General features: G+C 42.6%; 3 protein-coding genes across 3 annotated transcripts; 1 reads left to right on the top strand and 2 right to left on the bottom strand.

Moving 5' to 3' along the window:
• Window positions 1-731: 731 nt before the first annotated feature.
• On the bottom strand, window positions 732-7,204 carry LOC113168225 (F-box only protein 41-like). The gene is made up of 16 exons (XM_026369222.1): window positions 7,061-7,204; window positions 6,316-6,837; window positions 6,145-6,224; window positions 4,889-4,961; window positions 4,251-4,496; window positions 4,090-4,154; window positions 3,712-3,851; window positions 3,203-3,352; window positions 2,892-3,118; window positions 2,576-2,691; window positions 2,066-2,218; window positions 1,889-1,984; window positions 1,570-1,688; window positions 1,306-1,464; window positions 1,097-1,212; window positions 732-998 (listed from the first exon to the last, which is right to left on the bottom strand). The coding sequence occupies exons 1-16, from the start codon at window positions 7,202-7,204 to the stop codon at window positions 936-938; spliced, it is 2,469 nt and encodes an 822-aa protein (XP_026225007.1). The 3' UTR covers window positions 732-935.
• Window positions 7,205-12,041: 4,837 nt separating this feature from the next.
• Window positions 12,042-21,520, bottom strand: LOC113168245 (early growth response protein 1-like). The gene is made up of 3 exons (XM_026369252.1): window positions 21,490-21,520; window positions 14,462-15,127; window positions 12,042-14,185 (listed from the first exon to the last, which is right to left on the bottom strand). The coding sequence occupies exons 2-3, from the start codon at window positions 14,586-14,588 to the stop codon at window positions 12,984-12,986; spliced, it is 1,329 nt and encodes a 442-aa protein (XP_026225037.1). The 5' UTR covers window positions 14,589-15,127; window positions 21,490-21,520; the 3' UTR covers window positions 12,042-12,983.
• Window positions 20,187-24,510, top strand: LOC113168236 (steroid 17-alpha-hydroxylase/17,20 lyase). The gene is made up of 9 exons (XM_026369242.1): window positions 20,187-20,441; window positions 20,971-21,091; window positions 21,509-21,647; window positions 22,256-22,485; window positions 22,592-22,678; window positions 22,784-22,999; window positions 23,188-23,357; window positions 23,469-23,572; window positions 23,655-24,510. Exons 1-9 carry the CDS (start codon window positions 20,188-20,190, stop codon window positions 23,918-23,920), a joined length of 1,587 nt encoding a protein of 528 aa, XP_026225027.1. The 5' UTR covers window position 20,187; the 3' UTR covers window positions 23,921-24,510.
• The last annotated feature ends 10 nt before the right edge of the window (window positions 24,511-24,520 follow it).

The following is a 24,520-nucleotide window of genomic DNA, read 5'->3' as shown; positions in this document are numbered from 1 at the left end:
AATCAATCTGATGAACACATTCATGAAGGAGGATTTATTTGAGGACCGTTGAACTGAACTGGATTAGGTTTAGCTTGGTATTAATGCCTCGTTCATAAAATGTTTATCGTGAGTTCTGTGTTTTACAGAACACGCTACAGAAACATGTCACACAGACATCACTGGACTAACGCAGGCATCACATGTGGGTGTTAGCATAGATCCTTGTGTTCTGGATTGAATTCATAATTACACTGAGAAGGTAGGAGGTTACGCCCACATTAAGCCGGCTAAATTCATAAACTCTCCGAAAAACAGCTTCCAAACTGTGTAAATCAAAAAAGCTGGTTTGGTAAAAAGGGATCTTGAAACATTTGTGCTCAAAATCTGGATCAAAACAGTACAAAGGACAGCTTTGCTGCCAGACCAACCTACAAGAAAAACCTACAAGTGGCATGAAAAAGTATGTGGAATTTCATGTTTTTCTGCATCCATTGGTCATAAAATGTGATCTGATCTTCTTCATCAAGTCGAGAGTATTAACAAATATAATGTACCTAAAATAATAACACAAAAAAACTAACATTTGATGTCTTTATCAAGACCAACCATAAAAACCTCACAGTACGATTAAGAAAAGTATGTGAACCCTTGGAAGGGTAGACCAGTGATACTTTTAACTTAGATGAAGATCAGATCACATTTTATGACAAATCCATGAAATTCCTTGTCACTGTATTACATTGGTTAAAGTGTAACTGAACTTTCCACAACTACACGTTACTAAACTTTATTCCTGTTGTCTGCTCACTATACACAAAAGGAGCAGAGGGGACTTTGTTTTGGCACAAAAACAGTAATTTAGAGTTTAGCCGGCTTAATGTAGATATAATTACATCAATGATCCTCACACGTATAGAAGTACAAGTGTAGGTGTGTGTGTGACTGTGTTGAGGTTAACACAATCCTTCGACTTTAACCTGCAGGACGTCACTCAGCCCTGGACGCTTCTGAAGAACCTGAAAGAAAAGGATCTACAGTGAGGTATTCTGAACTACAAAAGGAAGATCGACCTTATCTGTGCTATAATTCACTTTTTACACTATAACACACTCACATTTAGTGTGCTGAGAATTTCTCCAAACAGGTGTTGAGCTTCCTGAGTGTCGGGCTCTTCAAAGTAATCGGATGCTGAAACGTCAACCACTATAGACCTGATGTTATCACACATATCTGCACACACAGAGGATAATTTATTAATATATCAGAATGATAAAAAAAACTATGTTTCACACTGAGAAGAACAGTCAACGTGGTCAGCCTCACTGTGGAAGTGCAGGATGGCCTGCCCGCTGACAGGCGTGTGCACCAGGATCAGTGTCTGCAGGTCCGACAGTCCAGCTTTACACAGCTCTGTTGCCGCCTGCAGGCCGAGGTCAGTGACGCGCTCCAACTCCAGCACCTGCAGGTGAGCGCAGCTCCGAACTGCACACAGAACGCACACGGAGGAAATAAATCGGGATTTATGAGTCCTTCCCACTTGTCACCGTGTTTCTGTGTAAGTTTAGTTACATCAAAGCTGTCACTCACCAACATCCACCAATCCCTGAGTCCTGCAGCTGGCCCCGCCCACACTGAGTGAAAGGAGGTGTGGCCAACATCGGCCAATCGTCTGCAGGCAACGGTCTCCAAAACGAGTCGGCTGTTGGCTGAGAGAAAAATACAAAAATATAAACATAATGAAAAATACAGTTCATGCAACTAATCCTTTGGTTCCCAACTTAGGGTCCAGGTCCCTCCAAGAGGTCACAAAACAAATCTAAGAGGTTAATAGATGATTAATGGGACAAAACAAACTCTCTGGCCACTAATTCACTTTTCTTTATGCACTGAAGGTGTTTGTACTGACCAGGGGTGAGTCGGTGCCACCTGCAGGCTGCTGATGTTCCTGCAGCCTGCGCCCAGGGCCCAGAGAACCTCCTGACCAACAGGATCTGAAGAACTCCTGCATGTCCGGACAGATGAGACAGGTGATGAGTCAGGCAGACAGGTAAGCAAACAGGTAAACAGGTGAAGAACCCACTACCTGTATGTGAGTGTTTGCAGGTTCCTGCAGTAGCAGCTGGCCAACCACAGCGTCCTGTCAGTGAGGATGTGAGGACACTGGGACACAGACAGGTGGAGCAGGCTGCCCCCTGCTGACCGGAGCAGGGCCTCCAACCCCACCTCCACACTGCCCCTGAGAGACAAAAGGCAGTCAGACAGCTGGACTACAATTCCCACAATGCACATAGAGGACAGGTTACCTCAGTGACCCGTTTAATAATACTAAGTGATGTGTATATGTTAACTTATTTAATCTTCCTCTGACCAATCAGACGACTGCTGCACTCTTGATGAAAGTAGATGCTGTTACCACGGCAACGTGGACATTTACATTTTAAAATACGATAAGAAAAGCTTTTACACTTTTCCCAGTGTGCAGCACTTTACCGCGCTAATCCCTGAGAGCTCAGTGTGTGTTGGTATCTAGTTGTTGTGAGGGTTTAATATTTAATACGTATAGAAAGTGTGTGTGTGTGTGTGTGTGTGTTACCGTGTGTTCCTGTGGTAATCCTCTCGCGCCTCGTTGGCTCGTCTGCTTCGAGGTTTGAGGTTGTGGAGAATCACAGACTGAGTTTGAGTACACCACTGAGACAGAGTGATCAGGAACTACACACAGGAACAAGAACAAAATTATTATTAAGTATTTAAGACATTCTATATATGTTTAAAGTCAAAAAATCAAAACATTCCTATATTATATGACTACATCCTTCTCAACTTGAACAAAAACTAAACATCATCACTTGCATGATGTAAGAAAAACCCCAATAAACCCAACAACATGATGAAGATGAAGGTTCCTCTACCTCGGCCGACACTCGGCTGTTCTCCAGCCGAAGGTGCGTCCAAACCGCCGGATGCCGAGCAACGAACCGCCAATCAGAGCAGACTTCGGCTGCACGCAGCAAAGAGCGCACGTCCAAATAAGGAAAGACACAGAAAAGCCCCGCCCTCAGTCTCAAGGTGTCCGCCCCGAGCTGTCTGTGTCCGCCTTGACGATGGGAGGGGGTGGAGCCGAGGGAGGAGGGGGCATCTGGAAGGATGGAAAGACTTTTATTGTGAAAAACCACAGAAAGTATTACATTAACAAACAAAGAAGTAGAAGACCGGAGTTTACCTGAACCAGGTGTGTGAGTCCTGGAGAAGATGAACCTCCTCATCTCAGCACTGGTCCAAAGTGTTCGATCTTCTTCCTCCTCTTCGTCCTCCTCCTCTTCCTCAGTGCTGTGATGACGACGGTTTCCTTTACTCCACGTTCTCCCCAATTCTCCCTCCCTGGAACCACAGAAGAAGAATGACGACGGGAAAGAGAAAACACAAGTATTAAAATACTGTTTAATAAGGTAAGATAAGAAAAAATGACTAATAATTTAAATTTTAGCATAAAATGAGCAACTTTATCTTCACATAGACGCTAATACACACATTCTTGTTTTTCTTACATGGCGACTGTCATTAAAATACTGTATTCAATAAACCTGAAGTCTTTACCTTTAAAATAGACATCTGGATAATATTATTATTACGAAACCATTAAAAAAACAATACAAATGAAAAGTATTCATATTCTTATTTTTTTCATTCTTCCCTTTTGTTTAATGACTTACGAGTCACCGACAGGACAACGCTCTTTCACGCACCAGAGTCTGTCGCCTCCTCTTCCACAAGGTGGAGAGTAGTGGTGGTATTGGAGGCGAACAGACCCCCAGTCACAGTCCCATCCCCCTGAACCCAGAGACGATGTCCGCATACGACCAGTCACACCACTAAGAGATGGAGGATACATTAGAAAGACGTACACAGAAAAATTATCTCTGAAGTTTAAAACAATGATACATGTGACGCAGAGTTACTTCAATCCCCCTCATAGTTTCACATGAATTGTTACAAATAAACTTTTTGTCAGTTTTAATGATGAAAACTTAAGTATGTACATCACATGAACTCCATCAACTTCTCTCCAGTATGATTCTGTCATGGTTTAAACTTGATGTGTTCAGGTACCTGTAGTGATGGTGGCTGTACCGCTGTTCTTCCAGTTTGCAGGAGCCTGAAACACTGTAGCTCCTCTGGAAGAAGACGAGGGTGAAGAAGAATTAGAAGAACAATCCTGCATACTACTACTACTACTACTGCAGTATTACTGTATTATTACAGCTCCTCACCCTGTTGCCGATGGTTTCCTGCATCTTATTCGTGAGGATGTCGTCAGTGCTGCCATCCAGACTGCGTCCTCCTCGGACGGGTGCAGCCGTGTATCCCCGCGTGAGCACATACGTGTCAGCATTTACGTCGGAGTGCGTGTATTTGTCGTGGTGATGTGTATAGTGGTTGCGATGTGCGTGTGAGCTGAGGAGCAGCAGCTGTCTTTCTGCTCTGTCGGCTCGTTCCAACAGCGTCTCGATAAAAACCTGCAGTCAAAAGATAACATTCAGAAGATGTATGGCTACTTGAACAAATACGTGTCTCCAGGACAAGAGAAATTACAAAAACATTATTTGAACAGTAACATCAATTTATACATGTCCAAGTAAATCATTTAATTTGGACCAAACTGAAATTGTTATAACCTAAAAAATGTTTAATCGACTAAATGTATCAATTAGCTAACAAACCAAAGTGTTTTAGTCACTAATCCTGAACATTAAGCTAATTACACCCAAACTGATTCAGCTGGTAATTTGAATTTTCTCGTATTCAGACATTCAAACACCACACGGAACAATGATATGTGTCATTCTTAGCCATCTAGTAACCAAAAACTCTCCGTAAAAGAGGCAGCAATAGATAATCTTTACGTCACCTGCAACCTGGATTTAGCCTCAGCCTCTTTTTCAGCCGTCGCCCTCAGAAAATGCTCAATGTCCACCATCTCCCTGCAAAACAAGCGTCTAATAATGTATAATATGGAGGAATAAACATAAAAAAATTACGACAGACCTCAATCAACACCAGTCAGAATAAAATCATCTTCACAGCCAATATAAACATTAACTAAATGCGTCTGTACATTTTCAGGTTCCAGATTTTCAATTGCTGCTTCCGTTTGTTGTATATTATGTATTATTATTATTATTATATACATATTTTTTCCTTCATATGCCAAACAAATAATTTCTTGACAAAATACAAAAGCAGTTTAATTGATAAAAATAATAATTGTTTGTTGGCAGGCTGTTGTGTAACGTGATTATTATATAACAATGCATTTAGGTATTTATAGCTGCAGTGTTATATGTACATAACGCCTCTGATGCTGATATAAATCAAATGAAAAAACACGGATAAAACACAATATGCAGACATGTTCCTAAAAATGAAGCGTCTGGCCGTACAAATAAAAGCACTCACACCCTCTGGGCTGCTGTGCCTCACTGTCATCTTATATTAATCATCACAGGAAACCACAGCCGACCGTGTCCGGTGAGGCTGACTACACATGACGTGTCCTCTGTCTGAGCATCATGTCGTGTTTCTCTGTTCAGCATTATATTATACTGTTTACTACCTCTGCTCAGTTACATCTTACAGAAACGAGAAACAAACTGTAGGAAGATTAGAATCATTTTATATTTTAAAATATTAAATAAACACATAGCAGAGCTAGAGAATAATGGTATATTTAAACTAGGAAGAGGTTCCTTTGGTGAACTATATCACTGACTGGAGAACTTCATTCACGTTCTCTGTTTAGCTGCAGCTCGATGCTGTTGTAAACTAAAAACTCAATAATACAGTAAAAGTGCAAGTACTACACTACAAACAGTATTCTTTATTATTAAATTATTTACTAACTTTAAGGCACAAAGTACATGATTTAAAATGTACTTTAAGTATACAATAAAAAACGATGTACTGAAAAAGACCTGGTTAAAAAGCAAAAGAGTAAAGTACAACACTCTCTGAGTTTAGGTGGAGTAAAAATAATAAAATAAACCAAGTACTTCAGAAGAATGAGAATGAATTTTACATTTAAGTTGAAAAATACACATTGAAAAGGACAAAACTTCAAAACCGTTGAGCGTCTATAGGTTTAGTAACGGTATTAGAGATACTGACTGTTGCCGTTCACTCAGCTCTTTCTCTTTTCCTTGCACGTCTTTTTTTAATCGCTCCATCATCTCCGTGGCAGCTGAGACCTGATGGATAAAAAATAAAACACCAATAAAACATCTAACATTGCTGCAACTACCTGTGTACAGGTGAAGTCAGCATGTCAGCTCCCCTCACCTGTCTGGACAGGTATGCTGCCCTCTCCTCCACCTCCTTCTTCTCACTCCTAAGTCGCTCCCCGTCTCTCTTCTCACGCTCTAGCTCCACCTCTCTCCTTTGTAGCTCCACCTTCAGTCGACCCATGCGTCGGTTCACCCTCTCCTCCACCTCCGCAAATGTCCGGCTTATTTTGCAATCCAGCCCCAGACCCAGTCGCTCCTCCAGCCCGATCCCCACGGAAATCCCAAAATCCAGGACCCCCACCTCACCGAGTTGGGCCCCAGAAAAAAGCTCCACAGAGCCGGGGAGGGCCAGAGCGGTGGAGGGGTTCTCTGGAAGTCCTGAAGAAGGAGGGCGATTCAAAGGCCCAATCATTTCCCTGAGTAGCTGCATGGAGGCAGACGAGGAGGCGAGATCCAGGCAGGCCAGGGGTAGAGGGAAGCTGCGGGATTCTAAGCCCAGAGACGGGCTCTGTGTGTGGGATACAGATGGACTGGGGAGTGGGAGGAGAGCCCCTTTCCTGGAGCTTCTAACCCGAGCCTGAAACATAAGATCAAACTTTCTCTTAGTTGATGTTTTTGTTGCTCTGACATGACTGTAAACTACATTTTTTGGGTTTTGGACTGTTGCCCAGGCAAAACATCTCATTTAAAGATGACAACTGAAGACTGTGACGTCCATTATCCTTCGTTTTCTGACTAAACAATTAATGGATGAATGTAGAAAATATGAACTTGTAGATACTATTTACTCAGTAAATTACCTGCGACAGCACCAGCAGGGTCTCATAGGTGTGTCGGCTGACCAGGTGAGCCCGGAGCTCAGGTACAGACGAGAAACGAAAGTCGTCACCACAGCGAGGACAAAAGTAGGGCAGCTCCGACGAGGAGGAGGAGGAGGAAGACATGATTCACCGGGGAGCTGCAGACCTGGAAGATAAAACAGAAATACATCAGGAAACACTGCAGAAGAGAGAGTAGTATTCATGTCATCCTGCAGACGTGCAGTCTTAAAGAAGGAGTAAACCTGAGTTAAAACTGGGTCAGTGTGTGTGCGTGAGCTACATAATTGATTTTGTGGAGATGAACATTTAATGAGACTGAAATCTGCAGATTTAACAGAATAAAGTGTGTTTATGAGTCATTCTCACAGTTTAAGGCTGGACCACATGTGTTGATGTTTAAAAATGACACACGTGTCCTGCTAATGTCATATCCAACAGGCGAGGAGCTCCTGTTGACATTAATGGGACACATGTATGTGTGTGTGTGTGTGTGTGTGAATGTTTTCCTGCGAGGCTAATCGCTAAGTGAAGCGTGGCTCTTCCAGCCCACTGACGGCGTCCTCCGGTCAACCCTGTGCAGAGGAATTTTAAATATGGATGGATGAGCACGAAGAAAGAAATGTCTGGGCTGTGGATTCTCTCTGTTTCCCTCTTGACTGTCTGAACGAGATCTAATTAACTGTAATTAAAAAGCTAGAAATTAAAAATGTTAACTTTTGTTTACAGATTTATTATCTGAACGGCTGAATGAATTTAGGCCTACAGTTAATATTTATCAAATGATTTGTTTTGTTTGACTAACAGTCCAAAGTTATTCTGTTTAATATCATTTTAATTGATGTAATGCTAACAATTCTGTCAATAAGCTAATCATGCTCCCCAGAGGATGACTCCTCCTGACTCTGGTGATGTTAGCGCCTCCTTGAGATTCACATTTGTGGTTTTAAGTGACATATTCAACAACTATTGGACAGGCTGCCTTGAAATTAACTTCATACATTCACGTTCCCCTTTGGATGAACCGTCTATTATTATCTATTACTTTTCACAGTCACTAATCATGTTTACATTTTAATTTATCTTATATGACCACGTACAGAAGTAGAAGCTATTACCAGCCTCCACTGGACTTTACAGTTGTAGCATAATAATTAGATTTATTTTAACTCAATACAGAAGTATGTTTGACTCGTTATAAACCAACCTTGATCATCAGGTAGATTAAATACAACGTGTCACGTGTCAGACAGTAAACACCTTTGACCTCTCACCTGTACCAAACGGTGCGTCACTCGCTCTGCCTCGCTCTAAACCCCGTTGCCATGGTTTCCCAGTTTCCCGCTCTAGGAGTTCATTCCGTGCTCGCGCGGCGGCGGCTCCGGTACCGGGACGGTCTCGTGCAGGTGGAGCGGCGGCGGGAAACGCTGCAGCTCGTGTGATGGTCCAACCGCCGCCCCGCGCGCTCCCTCCCCTCGTGGCGTGCAGCCGCCGCGTGCTGCTGCTGCTGCTGACGTAAGAGCCGCGTGTCAGCGCAGCACAGGAGGGCGGGGCTACTGTTTAATTAATTCATTATTTAAATAAAATCAATAACACGATTTTTTATGTCTGTTAATTGATTATTTAGCAGAAAATAAGTACAATACATCATATATAGGCTAAGTATATTTACAGTAGTATTTACTGAAGTATTTCCATTTTCTACTCCATATTTTTACATTTCAGATTCAAATATTGTACTTTTTTTCCACTACATTTATTTGATAACTAGTTACTAGTGACTGAGCAACATTAAAGTAATTAAATATGATTAAATCATATTTCAATTTAAAAATTTCATTGATGTGAAATAAATCATTCTACATAAATAGTATTTTCTTCAGCTTTTTTCCTTTTACTTAACAAGGTTTTTTAAAAAAGGTTTTTAAATGCGGTATTTTTACTTGTAACTAAAGTACTTTAAAGTAAATGAGTACTCCTACCAAGTAACCTAGTAAATTTACTCAAGTAGGTTACTGCAGTCAAGTGCAGTTTTGAGGTACTTGCCCTTTACTTGAGTAAACTTAACTCACTTACTTACTCAATACAGTTAAGAAGGAAATGGTGCACTTTTTATTTCACTATTTGACAGCCTTCATCCAAAACTAAGAAAGGACGCCACATTGTTTGATGGAAATTAACAGAGGGCTGAATTCAAAGACAGTGTTCAGTCCATTATACTCAAAATTGTACTCAGTACTTTGTATGGCCCACTCTTGCTTGTAAGCTTACATGCTCCTAATGAGACAATGGATGATGCCCAGGGCCAGGGGAACAAAACGTAACGTCCCAGAGGTGTCCTATTGGATTTAGGTCAGGTGAGCATGTGGGTCAGTCAATGGTATCAATTCCTTCTTCCTCTAGGAACTGCCAGCACACTCTTACCACATGAGGCCAGGCATTGTTGCCACCAGAAGCAACCCAAGACCCACTTGGGGTCCAGGGATTTTATCCCTATACCTAATGGCACTCAGGGTATTGTTGTATAGCCTGTAGAGGTTTGTGCCTCCAGCCATTGATATGCCTCCCCAGACCATCACTGACCCACCACCAAACCGGTCATGCTAAATGAACAATAAGCAGCATAACGTTCTCCGCGGCTTCTCCAGACCTTTCATGTCTGTCAAGTGTTCAGGGTGAAGTCTGTGAAAAGCACAGGGGCCCAGTGGCAGATCTGACAGTTCTGGTGTTCTATGGCAAATGCCAGTTGAGCTCCACGGTGCTGGTCCACAACAGGACGTTTGGCCCTCAGGCCACCCTCATGAAGTTTGTTTCTGATTGTTTGTTCAGAGTCATTCACACCAGTGGCCTGCTGGAGCTCATTTTGCTCTGACAGTGTTAATCTTGTTCCTCATTAAACAAAGGAGCACATACGGGTCCTGTTGATGGGTTAAGGACCTTCTACGGCCCTGTCCAGCTCTCCTAGAGTAACTGTCTCTCTCCTGGACTCTTCTCAGTGCTCTTGAGACTGTTCTGTGAGACACAGCAAACCTGACAATGGTACATACTGATGTGCCATCCTGGAGGAGTTGGACTGTCTGTTCAACCACTAACCCTGTGGCTCAGACAACTGCCCTACCTACTGCCCGACACTCCCCCCTATTTTGCTGCTTAAATTTTTGCCTTCCACTTGTAATAGTAAGGCTGTAATTCAACTACTAATAAAGTTGGATGTTTCTGCTTCAATCTGCACTAATTTAGTCTTTTTCACAGTTTTTACAAAAGTTTTTCAAATGAACGTACTAAAGAAATTTGTCATCAAGAATAGTGAGAATTAAATTTAAATCTCAAAAGCTATGGTTATTTTTATCCTTCAATATTTGGTTTTCCCCTAAATTCAGTCTCATGATCACAGTTGTTTTGGCTCTGCCTACAAATCTGTAATGTGATCCATGGCTTCTGTGTACTTCTCTAAGTTTAGAATGAATTTAAAACACATTAGACATACACACACATTATTTTTGTTGAGTAAAGTGAATTCAGTGCTGTTGCCATAAAACCTGCAGGTATGTTGTATTGTAACCTGCTAAATTTGTATTCATACAACAAATCTGATTTGCAGCTGAACTAATTTAATGGCTTAAATATAAAACAGAAGTCAGTTGCAGTACTGACTGGTGACCACTGGAAGGCACCAACAGACTGTAGAGAGAGGAGTGTGCTTGTGTTCAAAGGTTTTTCTGTGATGGTTTCAGCTCCTCTGGTGATTTTCAAGATTTTATATCTCTCATCATCGGCCCGCTGCCCCAGATACTCAGCCGAGCACCAAGTGTGGATTAACCCACTCCTGGAATTAAAGTTAGTTATAAATAGGAAATTCCTCTAGTGAGTTTGGAGCTTAGACAGCAGGGAGATACAATGAGATGGAAAATGAGGCTCACAATGACAACAAAGAGCACATAGAAACAAAAAGACCATAAAGAAACAGCAAAGAGACGACTGGGAAGGGACTCACAATGACGTTAAACAGACACAATGACATGCAAAATGAGTATAAAGAGACTCAAAAGGTCCTTGAAATACTACAGATGATTTAAAAAGACCACAAAGAGTTAAAAATTAGAAAACACTGAAGATTCCTACAAAGATCCAAATTGGCCTCTGATGGATTTGTTTGCAATGATTAAACCAAAATAACATCACTCTGTTGTATTCTGATGTGAGAGTGAGTCAGAGCAGTTTGCACGTTTCTCACTGTGAAAATAAAACTGGATAAAACTCGACGTTACCACAGCAACACGACCTTCACAGTTCATAAAACTGGACGAACTGTTATGCTGAGAAAACTAATGGGAGGGTTTGTTGCCTGGCAACAGCAGCCTGTTGCTGAATGGTACAGGAAGTACAGAAGAATCTGCGAAGAAGAAGATGGATGAAGAAAAATAGGCTCAAAAAGAGGATGACGATGATCACAGTGAGGAAGATATAAGTGGTTGTCAAGGCGATAACGGTGACAGTGATGATGATGATGGTTCAACTAATAATTACGAGATTATAGGTGACAATGATGGAAATAAGGACATGATGATAATGATGACAATAAGACAGTGATGAAGACTGAAGACAGCGACAGGGTGATGAGATGATGATGGTGGTGGTAAAAAAAAGACAGGGATGATGAGAATGTTGACGATGATGAAGATAATGACAGTGACAGCAACAACAATGAAGAAGACAGCGATGATGATGATGGTGGAGAAGATCAGAGTGATGATGAAGATAATGACAGTGACAGCAACAACAATGAAGAAGACAGTGATGATGATGACAACAGTGACGATGATGATGGAGAAGAAAGATGACAGGGACAGGAAAGATGGCGCTGATGAAGCAGACTGGACATCTTGTGGTTAATGATGAGTATGTAGGTCTGAGGAAGATGATGGTGAGGAAGACGCAGTAAACCAGACTCTCTGATGCTCTTTGTTTGTTTTTGTTTATTGACAGCGACAGCAGCAGCAGCAGCCTGCATGCAGAACGAGGGAACGGTAAACCTGCACAGCCATGTGTGCTACTCAGAGCTCAGCTCCCACCGAGCGGTTTCTGTTTTTATCTTTACACTGCAGACACGTCAGTCGACCTTCGACCCCAACAACATCACATCGCCCGGTGTCTGCAGAGCAGTTACAATCATTTCATAGAAAAGTGACATCATTGCACATTTATCCACCATAGAAATCTGGCTTCTTTTCTAGAAATATATACACTCTGATTGTAAAACAGTGTGACGTAAAGAGGTAGACAAACCATCTAGAAAAATAGAGATATAATACAAACATAGAACTCCTCGGTGAGGTCGAATATAAAGCAGTTTGACATAAAAATATCAAAACAGGAACAGAAGCACGACACCCTGACGCCAACATTCACAGTTTCTTCACTGTTCACGTCCTCATGCAGACAGGAAGTAGAAAATGTGTATTTTACAGTGAGACGTTGCTTCAGTTAGACGGACTGCTCCTTTAAAGTCCTGCCACACATTGTACACATTCAGAGTCACGACGAGCGAGAAGCTTTTTAATAAACAGCCTTTTTTTGTTTTTTTAAAAGTTCAGAGCACCATGATGATGATGATGAGGAGGAGAAGGAGGAGGTAAACCAGCTGGTCCAGGATCAGACCTGGACCCCGTTAGGAAGAAATCCAGCCTCCTCCCTGATTCTTCATCCTCCTGCAGTGGACTGTCCACATGCACCTTCAGAGGAACCGGAACCCGGACTCAAGTCCACTGAACAAACTCCTTTTAGTTCCTCTCCGCGGGTGTGACGTCACACTGAAACGTCACCCTGACGCCTTTCCGGTTGACGGTTCAAATCCTGAAGCTTCAGCAGCCTCACCGGCCAAATTCAGGGGAGCTCGCGCCGCTCTTTAGACGCCAGGTGCGTTCAGGGCCAGGGAGTAGGCGGCCATCATCTGCGCGCGGAGCTGCTGCTTAACGTGCACGCGCCCGTGCCGCTTCCTCTCGTCGCTGCGTGCGAACCTCTTGCCGCACACGTCGCACGAGAAGGGCTTTTCTCCGGTGTGCGTGCGCGTGTGCGTGGTCAGGTGGTCGCTGCGGCTGAAGCTGCGCGCGCAGATGGTGCACTGGAAGGGCTTCTGTCCGGTGTGAATGCGCACGTGCCTGTTGAGTTCATCCGAGCGCGAGAAGCGGCGCTCGCACCCCTGCACGGAGCACGGGAACGGCTTCACCTTCACCCCGCCCTTGGCGGGAGCTCTCCTGCCCCCGCGTGACAGTTTGGGGGCTCCCGTGGCGTGCACGTTGCTGATGTTGACTATCGGGAACGCGCCCTGCAGGAGGGAGGAGAGCAGCTGAGCATCCAGAGTGGAGGGGAGGGGGGCGGGGGAGAAGTGGAGGTCGCTCCCGCTCTGCACGAGCTCCGTCTTGACGAACGGTCTGCTGATGACGTAGCTGCTGGAATCTCCTCCGGTCACCGGAGCGGCCGCTAAGCTCTTCAGCCAGTCCTCCAGCCCCAGCGGCTCCTGCTTCACCTCACAGCCGAGCTTCTGCTCGCCCTGTCCGACCTCGGAGCTCAGCAGCGTGTCGATGAAATCGGCCATATCCACCTGTTGCTCCAGAGCCGACAGAGGGAGGAGGGACTCGGCGCCGGCCGGGAACAGAGCATCAACCCCGGCCGTGGAAGACTGTCCACACCCGCTGCTGCAGCTGGAGGTCACAAACTCGCTCTTAACCACCACCGGTGGAGAGACGGAGGCGGAGGGCAGCTGTGGAGCTGCAGCTGCGGGAGCGATGCTCATGTCAGAGCTGGAAGCCGCGCAGGGAGACGGAGCGGGGAGCGGGGGCGATGGGGAGGCTGCGGCCGGGGAGGGCGCCGCAGAGGAGGGCGCTGAGTCGCTCTGCTGCTCCATCTCTGTGCAGATCCCGACGATCTCCGTGATCATGTTGAGAATCGCGTCTGCGGTGCTGCTCAGACCCGCTGCTGCAAGAGTCGGCTCCGGCTCAGCGAAGAAGCTGCCGCTGTAGCCCAGGGAGGGAGAGAGGGTATCCGAGGAGCAGTCGCTGAAGTCGGAGAAGAAATCTGAGTCAGAGGCGTCAGTTCCCGGAGAGAAAACTGTGGAGAGAGAGAGAGAGAGGGAGGGAGGGAGGAGGAGGAGGGGTGTTATTGCATAATCTCAGCTCAGTGGGCAGCTCAGCAGCCTACACAGAAAAAATCAATACGATGTGAAGATGCCAGAGCATCTGCAGGCATGCGACCAGCTGCAACATCTGCATCCTGATTATTGTAACTACTGTTACAGCTGGAATCTGTCGTCAGCGACATGAACATCATATTAAATATGGTTTAATCTACTCTAGTTATTGACCTGGTTTTCATTAAGACACACACCTTGGCAGAAAGGTGATCCCACGTCGGAGTCCGCTCCGTCGCTGGGGCTCGAGCCCACACTGTCCACCCAGGCGCTGCACGCGTCCTCAAACTCTGACATGAAGCTGTCCTCGCGCTCCAGAAGCATTGTTGCGTGAGTTGTTGCGGGGTTTCAGGCGGCTGCAATAAAGTGCACGAGCAGCTGCGGAGATGTACCGAACTGTGTCTGGTGGATAAACTTGGTTTTAAGTGGTCGGCGTCGGGGATTCCCTTAAAAAAAAACAGTCCAGTGAATAATCCGGTACCGGGGCTCGCAGTGGTTCTGTTAGTCCGCTCGGTGATGCTGAAGATGCTGGGCTCCCTCCGCTCGCTGTCCGTTTTATACTCTCCGTCTCCTAGGTAACTCCTCAACCGATCCTATTGGCTGGCACCGGCGCAAGGGATTCCCCCCGCCGAGCGCTTCGTACCTGCCCAAATATGGGTAGCATCCGGTGGTGACGGCGGGTATCCCCATACCATAATAGGACAGGCGGGAGAGCGACGTAGACACGAGAGGAGAGAGGGGTTTCCTTCACTGCGGCAACAGAGGGAGAGAGGGACCGAGCGAGATTATACAACCAGGAGGGAAGGATGGAGAGGGGTGGATGGAGGGATGGCGTGTGCGGGAATGCAGCAGAGGATGGAGGGCTGATGGGTAAACACAAGGAGATGAATTAAGAGTTGTTGTTGTTTTTGACGCATTTCTAAACAAGCAGCTTCATCGTTCAGGAACACTTTGCCCCCCGAGTCCCGGCTCACAGGCAGAGGAGCTGCCCCTGCAGAGCTTTTGGTTGGTGCAGCCTGTCTGAGAGGCTGAAATCAGGCCAAAAAGAAAAAGAAATTAAATCTGTATGATGTTCCCAGACTACTGCAAAAGCACATTTTAATCATATATTTATAAAGAATATGCAACAAGGCATCTTCACAGGATTATGTGTTTTTATTATTAATTAACTTAAAGGTTTTTTATTGTGACTCTTGTTTGTAATGCTTTTAACATTAAACAACATAACATGGCACTCGAGGCCACCTCGTTTATGTATGTCACCGTTTATTTAAGAGTGACTGTGCACTTTAATTAACACCAATTTACAAATTCATACTAAAACAGAATACAAGATTACACACCTATCAAGATTGCAGCATTACTTAGAAAGTAATGTTTAAAACATACCACACTGAAGCTCATAAAACACAATGACATGTATTACTAATAATATGAATATTAATAGTAATATGGACTAAATATAATCTGCTCAAGACATAACACGGATAAAACAAGAATTATTCAGCAGCAGGTTATAAATTCAAAGTTATATGCAGACATTTTGTGCGGTTTATAAGAAGTCGTCTTGTGCAGTAGGTGTTCTTCTGGGTGCTAAATGAACACAAATACAGCTACATCCCATGACGTGTGTTACACAGATGCTACATATGAAAACCAGGAGACATTTTTTTGAAGAGAATGAGGTGTTTTCTGTTAAAAACGTCAAACACAAAACGAGCCATCTTTCTCTTTTCTGCCTGTGTCGCACTCGGTGCCTGTTTCAGCACCACGGACAGTTCTGCAGTGCTGCAGAGTGGGCGAGTGACATAGAGACAAAACAGAGAGAGAGAGAGGAGAGAGAGGAGGGAGGGAGATGATCAGATATTCCTGCCCCACATATGACATTCCTGCACATCAACATTCACCCGATGTGATGTTGTCGCCATGGTAATGGGAAGACATCCAGAGTAGGAGTTATGTAAAAGGACGTCAGCAATGAAAATTGTAGTGTTTTACTTTTATTAAAGGTTTTTGTTGTATTTTATTCGACTGAAGCTGTGTTGTATCAGTGATAATTAATAATAAAAAAAGCATTTCCCGACATTCAGTTGTGATAAATCTAACAGTATTTATTTTTATTTTCCTGCAGTGCCCTCTGGTGTGTGGACTCCAGCTTCTGCAGTCTGTTTAAACATGAAACCAGTGGCCCGTTAATCAAAACCAAGATCTATATCAAACAAATTTGGGGTTTTATGTAAAACTAGAACAATATAAGTGCTGCTGGTGTTGAATAACGTGAGAAACTTCAAGAAAAATACCAATAAGATCCTCATTAAAATGTGTTTGTAGAAATGTTCATGTAAAGAAACTACTAATGCTCATAGGAACAATTATGAGGCATTTGTACTTTTTGCTAATGTTAAAATTTCCACTGGGTTGTGTAAAAACATTTAGACCATTTATTTAAAAAGTGAAGAACCAATAAAACACCAACATACTCCATTATAAGACTATTATCAGCTAAACTGAATTATTAAAAGCCCTCCTTCTGCCAACAATCAGCCTCTGTGACTCAAAGTCAAAATTACATGCAATTCACTCAAACTAATCTGGACTCACATCATTTATTGCTGTAAAGGTGAAGGTAATTGGCTTGTTCCCATTGTGAACCTCTGTCTGTATTAAGTGCCAACGTTTCTTGTTGGAAAGGTCAAAAAAATAAAATAACCAAAAACAGATAAGCAGACAGAAAATTACCAGAAAGAGTCATAAGATGACTAAAAATGATTACAGATACACAAAACAGCTACAAGGAGGTGCAAAAAGACAACAGGGAGACATAGAATAGCAACATATGCAGACACACACACAAAAAAAAGATAAGGGATGATTACAGATGCAAAGAGACACAAAACAAGAAGGAGACACTGAACAACCACACAGAGACTAAATATGAATAAAAAGACACCAGGTGGTAAGAGAAACTGTCGACAAACTACCACTAAATAACTAGAAAGAGAAACTAAACTACTGAAGAGATGCAAAACAGTCACAAAGTGACAAAAATGTCAATACAATGGTAAAAAAAACCCCGGACAACTACAATAAGGCACAAAACACCTACAAACTGAAACAAAACTACCTCAAAGTAGTGACCACAAGACAGAAAACTACTGCAAAGAGCTTAAAACCACACATGACGTCTCTTGGCCAACTGGGGGTCTTGCTCTTATGTAGGAGGGGACGGGGGCCATTTCACACTTCAGTGTCCAGGGACTCATTTTCTAATAATCCATCCACATCTGAAACCACTCCTTACTCCACCTACTGATACTGTATTTGTCTACAGCGGCCATGTTCGGGTGGTGCTTACGCTTGTGTTTGCGACCAGATTGACGAAAATAGCTTTGGACTTGTGTCTCGGACCAATCACAGCGACATGTGACCAATCAGCAGCCAGAGCTGCGATCCGAAACCGTCAGTTCCCCGTAACGAATGACGAGGCAAGAGGAGAGAAACCCTCTCACATGAACACGGGAAAAGACTAAAATCAACAAGCGAGGGTGATGGAGGGATGTGAGTGTGGGGGCGAGGTAAGAGACTGTTGCCATGGCGCTGTGCCACCTTCTGTTCCCTCCACCTGTTACAGATAACACACACATAGACACACAGTAATGGAGCTAAATTAATGTGTTCGGAGCTGTGTGGCGTCAGAAGCTCTCTGGCCTTCAGTTTCTTTCATCTGCAGCCACTGACTCACACATTATATGTCAGTCAGATGGTCAAATTACAACACAGAGTGAGCACTGCACCCTTATAACAACGTCTCTCATGCAAGATCTAGTTCTGCAAATAGATTTGTACTTACTGAAAGTGATAGATTAAAGATAGTGATAGTACTAAGTACTCATTAAGTACTTATCCACCAGTTCAGGGGGATCAATAATGAATAAATCAAATTATCAATCAAATCAATTAAATAAAAACAAAGGTGGCCAATTGCTCTACACAATACAAGGCAAAAAAAAAAAGATGTTAAAATGCATCAAGAACATCCAGTATAAAACAAATAAATGTTGAGCAACATTATATTAACATAAAAATCAAAGTAGCAAAATGTTACTGAACAAAACGGATAATGAGGGAATGAAAACATCCTTAAGAGGAATAATCACATTTGTTATTGTGCTTGATTAAACTATTCATTAACGGTTAGTGCAGAAGGAGAAGAAGTGTGGTGTAACCGTCAGTGACTGTAATTTAACATACTGGTTACTGATGTCGTGCCTGGTTCTGCTCAATGAGACAGAGTTAGATTAGAATCAAACTATTTCTGATTCTGATGTAACTTTATCTCATTAAACACTAAGATGCAGTCTTGGTGGTGGTGGTGGTGGTGGTGGTGGTGGTGTTGGAGTCAGGCACTACACCAAAAAACAATACATTACATTGCAGTGACCAGCAGTCTGCACTTCATCACCTTCTGCACCAGCGGTTAATTCATAGTTTAATCAAGATTATATATATGCTTTTGAAAAGCAACTCACCAGAATGGAAAGTTTAATTTCTAAGTAATGTAACTTAGTGTTTACATGGGTTAGTGGTTTATTATATTTCATAAGCTGATTGATTAATGTTGCTGACTCTTAGTTAAGGAAATTGATTAAAATTTCCATCCCTACACCTGTTTATGAGCAGCTGCACATTCATAAGATTTAATTACCGCCCCTAAAATCAACACATGAGGCTCCAGTTCTGCTTCATTCACGAATGTCAAGTGAGAGTAAAAATAATTAAGACATCAGGAAACTAAAACAGAACTAATTTAACAGTCAGTATATTGGTCTATATTGGTCTAATCACTGACATATCAGAGTAGAGAATATCTGAGCCACAGCAGCCGCCGTTACAGGTCTTAGAACAGAAGAAAATCACAAATATCACTCAAAACATCCATCACTACGTTGGTAAACAACATTAACAACACCACCATGTGGTGGCGCTGTGATGGGCAGCGAATAGCTTCTTCAACTCTTATTTCTCTAGAAACTTTCCCTTCATCTTACTTTTCACCCTGTATGAAGTAAACATTGTTACACGCTTCATTAAACACTACTACTACAACACACTCCAACCTCTTGACATAGCTGTTAATAGAAGAGTTGCACTATGGGTAATGTAGGAAGAAGACTGTGTGAAGTGAAAACAGTTTCCTCTGGTTCTGCTGCAGTTTTTATCCGTTTTTTAAAACAGTGCAACATGCATATCACAACAGGACGTATTTGAGGACATTTTATTGTCTCTGAAGTCTTTTAAACTTAACAAGGACTTTTTAGATTCCTGCAGAAGCCTTTTAACAACAAGTGTCAACAGTGTTTAGAAATATTTCAACTGGGTTAGATGGATGTCCAGAGAAGTCTCTGTCTTCGTGGAGTTACTAACTACTAGCAGTACTACTTCAGTCTCTCTGGAACAAACTCACTTGTACCCACACTTGATCTGCATCTCTGCTAGCTGCATTTTAGTACATGTCACAGCAGTCTGCACACTCAAAATAAAGTTAAATAAATATAATCTAACATAGCAGAAATTAAATTATTATAAAGTAAAATGTTGTCATGACGTTGATTAAGATGTGGTGTTGGAAACTAAACTGATGAGACTATGCTGACGTGGTGTTTCTCCTTTAATGCTGACAGCCTGATAACATCAAGGTTAGTCGAAGAAGATAAACACACACGGTCAGGGTGAGGACACACACACACACACACACACACACACACACACACACACACACACACACTCTCACACACACACACTCACACACACACACTCACACACACACACACACACGACCTCTGACCTCTCCAAGGCTTCTCTCAGTGATTAAAACCAGGACTCTTCATTCTCTCGCTTCATTTTCTTCCTCCTCATCACAGCCATGTTCACGCAGCTACTCTCCTCTCTTCCTTCCCTTATCTCCTTTCCTCCCTCCTTCTCGCCACCGTTCCTCCTCGTCCTATTCGTTAGTGTGGCAGCTGTCTGGTTTTTGATCAAACATCGGTGTGGTCTAGATGTCAAACCTCCATCTCGAGGCTCCATCCCCTGCCTGCCGAGGATCCCCATCCTGGGAAGCCTACCCTGGCTGGGAGGAGGCCTCCCCCCTCACCTCCTCTTCTCCCAGCTGGCCCACAGGTGAGGACACAGAGCTTCTTCCTTTTCAGTCCAAAGTTTCAGTTCCTTATTACTAAAGTTTATGTTTATGTGTTGAGAAGTACTTGGTTGTGTTTGGAAACACCATTAAATATGCACAAGAACTAATTACAACATTACTTGTTAATGTTTGAATGGGTTTATAATGTTTACAAGTACTCTGTGTTTCAAAGTACTCACTCATGTTTAAAATCACTAATGCTTTTAAAGCTATTAATGTTTGGATTAACTTGCTAATGTTCAGAATAACTGATTAATATTACCCAGTTTGGAAAGTCATGAATGTCTCACATGATCATTAATTCATTCCATGTGCACAAAAATCTGTTAAGTGCTCATTAGTGTTTTTGAGAAGACTTAAAAATGAGGTTGCTTGTTTGAGTGGGAAGAAAGAAAGGAACAGGCTAAACTCCCCGTTGCACAAAAACATGGTGACATTTTATAGGGTTCACAAACTTTCCAGTGAGGTTATGTATTCGTGTATCATGTTTTGTTGCCTGTGTTGTTTCAGATACGGGTCTCTGTTTGCGTTCTACCTCGGTCCTCACTACACCGTGGTGGTAAACAACCATCAGCACGCCAGAGAGGTTCTGCTGCAGAGAGGACGAGACTTCGCAGGACGGCCGAGCATGGTAAACTAAACTTTAGCAGATGAACAGAAAACTAATCAGCTACTGTTTATTGTTTCAATAAGCTAATGTTGAACAAAAAAACCTCACTGCAAACTCACAATATGTCTTATTTTTTATTGTTCTACTATAATAGTAACTTTTTTTTTCACTTATTCTCACTTTGCTTCTACCTGAAGTTGCAGAAATACACAAACTCTACTTCTACGCCTCATAAAAAAGTTTCTGCAGAAATTTTTAAAATGTTTAAGTTTTGATTAGTAAAATTCATGAACAGATTCAAGGAGAGAAAGAGTTTTAAAAAAGTATTTCTGAGTATTTAACTAGAATAAACTGGCTAACCATGGTTAATGTTGCTAACTAAAGCTGCTAACTACATGTAGTGAAGGTTAATTACTCACTGTCTCCATTTTTCCTCAGGTGACCACCAACCTGTTGACCAGAGGCGGTAAAGACATCGCGTTTTCAGACTACTCTCCTCTCTGGAAGTTGCACCGACGCCTCGTCCACAACTCCTTCACTCTGTTTGGAGAAGGAACCGGTCGACTGCAGGACATTGGTACAATAGTTTTCTTTTTTTTTCGAGTTAGTTAAAGTGAACAGGTACAAAAACGACCGTTTAGCCGCCATTTTTCTTTTTCAATCAATGACGTCAGAGGTGGGTGGTATTTAAACTGCGCGACCCAATTAGTGGGCGTGTCCTAACGCGAGCGTGAGTTTTAATTTAACATTTTTATTTTTTTACTTTATTGGATTCATATACACTGTAAATTAAAAGTTTAACTTTAAAATAGGAATTACTTTAACTTTATTTATTTTTGGGGAGTTCAAGTTGTGTGAAATATTTAACTTTACTGTGTGAGTTAAAATACAAATTTAATAAATGAAAATGTAGAATAAATACATAGTTTGGTATCTATAACAAAAGAAAAACAAAATAAATAAAAACAAATAATAAAATAAACTAGAAACACTGTAGAAAGAATATTTATAGATTCCCACATGATGCAAAATTATGCACTAAGTTAATAACCGTTTTGATTTCCTCAGAAAAATGCACAAAACAACCATTTAAATAAAGTTTTCCCAACAGTTATCTGCAGCTTTCATGTACCCCCCAGCTGTCGCAATATGCCATTTATATTTTGTATAATTGTCTTTCTCCAGTTTTGTCCTCAGTAGATAGTCTGTGTGTTGAGTTGTTATCTGGTGGGCGGCGTGGCTTCGACCCATCTCCTGCGGTGACCAGAGCTGTCACTAATGTTGTGTGCACGCTGGTGTTCAGCGCCACCTATCGGCATGGTGATGCTGAGCTGCAGGAGGTGATCCGGTACAATGATGGTATTGTTCAAACGATTACCAGGGGAGGACTGGTGGATATTTACCCGTGGATGAAGGTACGTAGATATGTTAATAGCTCTATACATGTGAGCATGTTATTATTAGTAATACAAATATTCTTAATTTTAAAAATATCTTCTCTTTCCTGTGTCTGTCCTTCAGGTCTTTCCAAACAAGTCTCTGAGTAAACTGAAGGACTGTATCACCGTCAGAGACCGCCTGCTGACACGCAAACTGGAGGAACACAAAGTAATGTTCATACACAGAAGGCTTTTAATACCAGTGAACACAAGGACACGACTTATTAACTTGTGCACACAAGATTAATAAAACTTTATTTTATCCCATATCCAGGCATCGCTGAGTGACGGTGAGCCCAGAGACCTTCTGGACGCTTTGCTTAAAGGCCAGAAAAGCAGCCAGCAGGGTCAGAAGTCATCTGGGTTGGAGGACGAAGGGATAACAGATGACCACGTCTTGATGACAGCAGCTGAGGCTTTTGGAGCTGGAGTGGAGACAACATCCACCACACTACTGTGGATCCTGGCCTACTTGCTGCACCACCCAGAGGTACAAGTACCAGTATTATTGATACTAATTCCTGTAACAGACAAAATAGATTTGGTAAAAGGGGTTGTCTTATAATCAGGTTCCTCCTAAATCACTAATGTCTTAAAATATATCATGACCTTTTTCTTTGGCAATTTCAGTACAATTCTGTAGCTCTTGAAAATAAACAATCCATGTGAACCCTCCAGGTACAGGATCGCGTACAAAGGGAGCTGGATGAGAACGTTGGCACTGAGCGGGTGGTGTGTATGTCAGACCGCGGCAGGCTGCCATACCTGGACTGTGTCATTAATGAGGGCATGAGGATCCGACCAGTCAGTCCCGTGCTAATCCCACACATCGCTATGACCGACAGCAGGTAAATCTAAACTCTCTAAAAGGCCCCAATGAGGACGATTTGGTGCTTTTGCTGTTTGGCAGTATTACACACTGAATGACTCACACTCTCTTTTTGGTCTCTATCCTGCAGTATTGGAGGTCACGCCATCAGTCGTGGAACTCGTGTTTTGGTCAACATGTGGTCGATTCATCACAACCCACAACACTGGGACAAACCTGACCTGTTCAACCCAGGTAAGACACACATATAGAAATATTTAACAAGTTTTCTAAGGAGCCCCAAGAACACCACTTCTGTCTTTCCCCGCTTTTTCAGATCGTTTTCTTGACGACCAGGGTCAGAGGGCCACACCCACATGCTTCCTACCTTTTGGGGCGGGACCTCGGGTCTGCGTCGGTGAATCGTTGGCCAGGCTGGAGCTGTATCTCTTCTTGTCCTCTCTACTGCAGCGAATGAGCTTCAGGCTGCCGGACGAGGCTCCCTTGCCCAACCTGCAGGGGCGGCTGGGTGTGGTCTTGCAGCCATTGCCCTTTAAGGTTGTTGTCACTCCGAGGCCAGGGTGGGAGAACGGAGCAAAATAAAAAACACAAGGAAGTGAAAAAAGAAGCTAAAAAATATGCACATTAGTAAACATGAAAATTCTTCTGTGACAATAAACGGATAGAGCAACATATATGTTTGCCAAGTTGGACAAGTTTTCACCGTAAAGATTACAGGTAGTGATTCTTTTTCTACAAACTGGGAAGTTTCCACATTCGAAAAAGTCTCTCTTATCTATGGTAGTATAGTAAAAGATGACAGTGGTTATATATGACAGACCACCTTTATATAAAACTATAAATGCATGTATATTTAAAATAAAATGGTTAATAGTGCTGTGATTGGACTAATACTAATACTTGACTAACTTGTGGCTGCACTGGCGCATCTCCATAAAAACAGAGCTTTTGGAGCTTCACTCCAACACTACAACTAATTTCAAATCTCAATTAATATGCAAATGCTAATAATGCATGAATATAATTAAAATAATCTTCAAAGTTTAATCAGTTTCTGACAAGATTGTTTGGAGTTAATGAATAAAACATGATGACCTTCACATGAAGATCTTTTTTCTTTTGAATAGTTATAAAATCAACATTTCTAATTATATAGTTCTTGTCTCACCTAATCCAGGTACA

The sequence above is a fragment of the Anabas testudineus genome, chromosome 18, assembly GCF_900324465.2.
Source record: "Anabas testudineus chromosome 18, fAnaTes1.2, whole genome shotgun sequence".
NCBI classification, from domain to species: domain Eukaryota; kingdom Metazoa; phylum Chordata; class Actinopteri; order Anabantiformes; family Anabantidae; genus Anabas; species Anabas testudineus.
The sequence above is the reverse complement of the archived record's forward strand: the minus strand, read 5'-3'. Positions and strand labels throughout refer to the sequence as shown.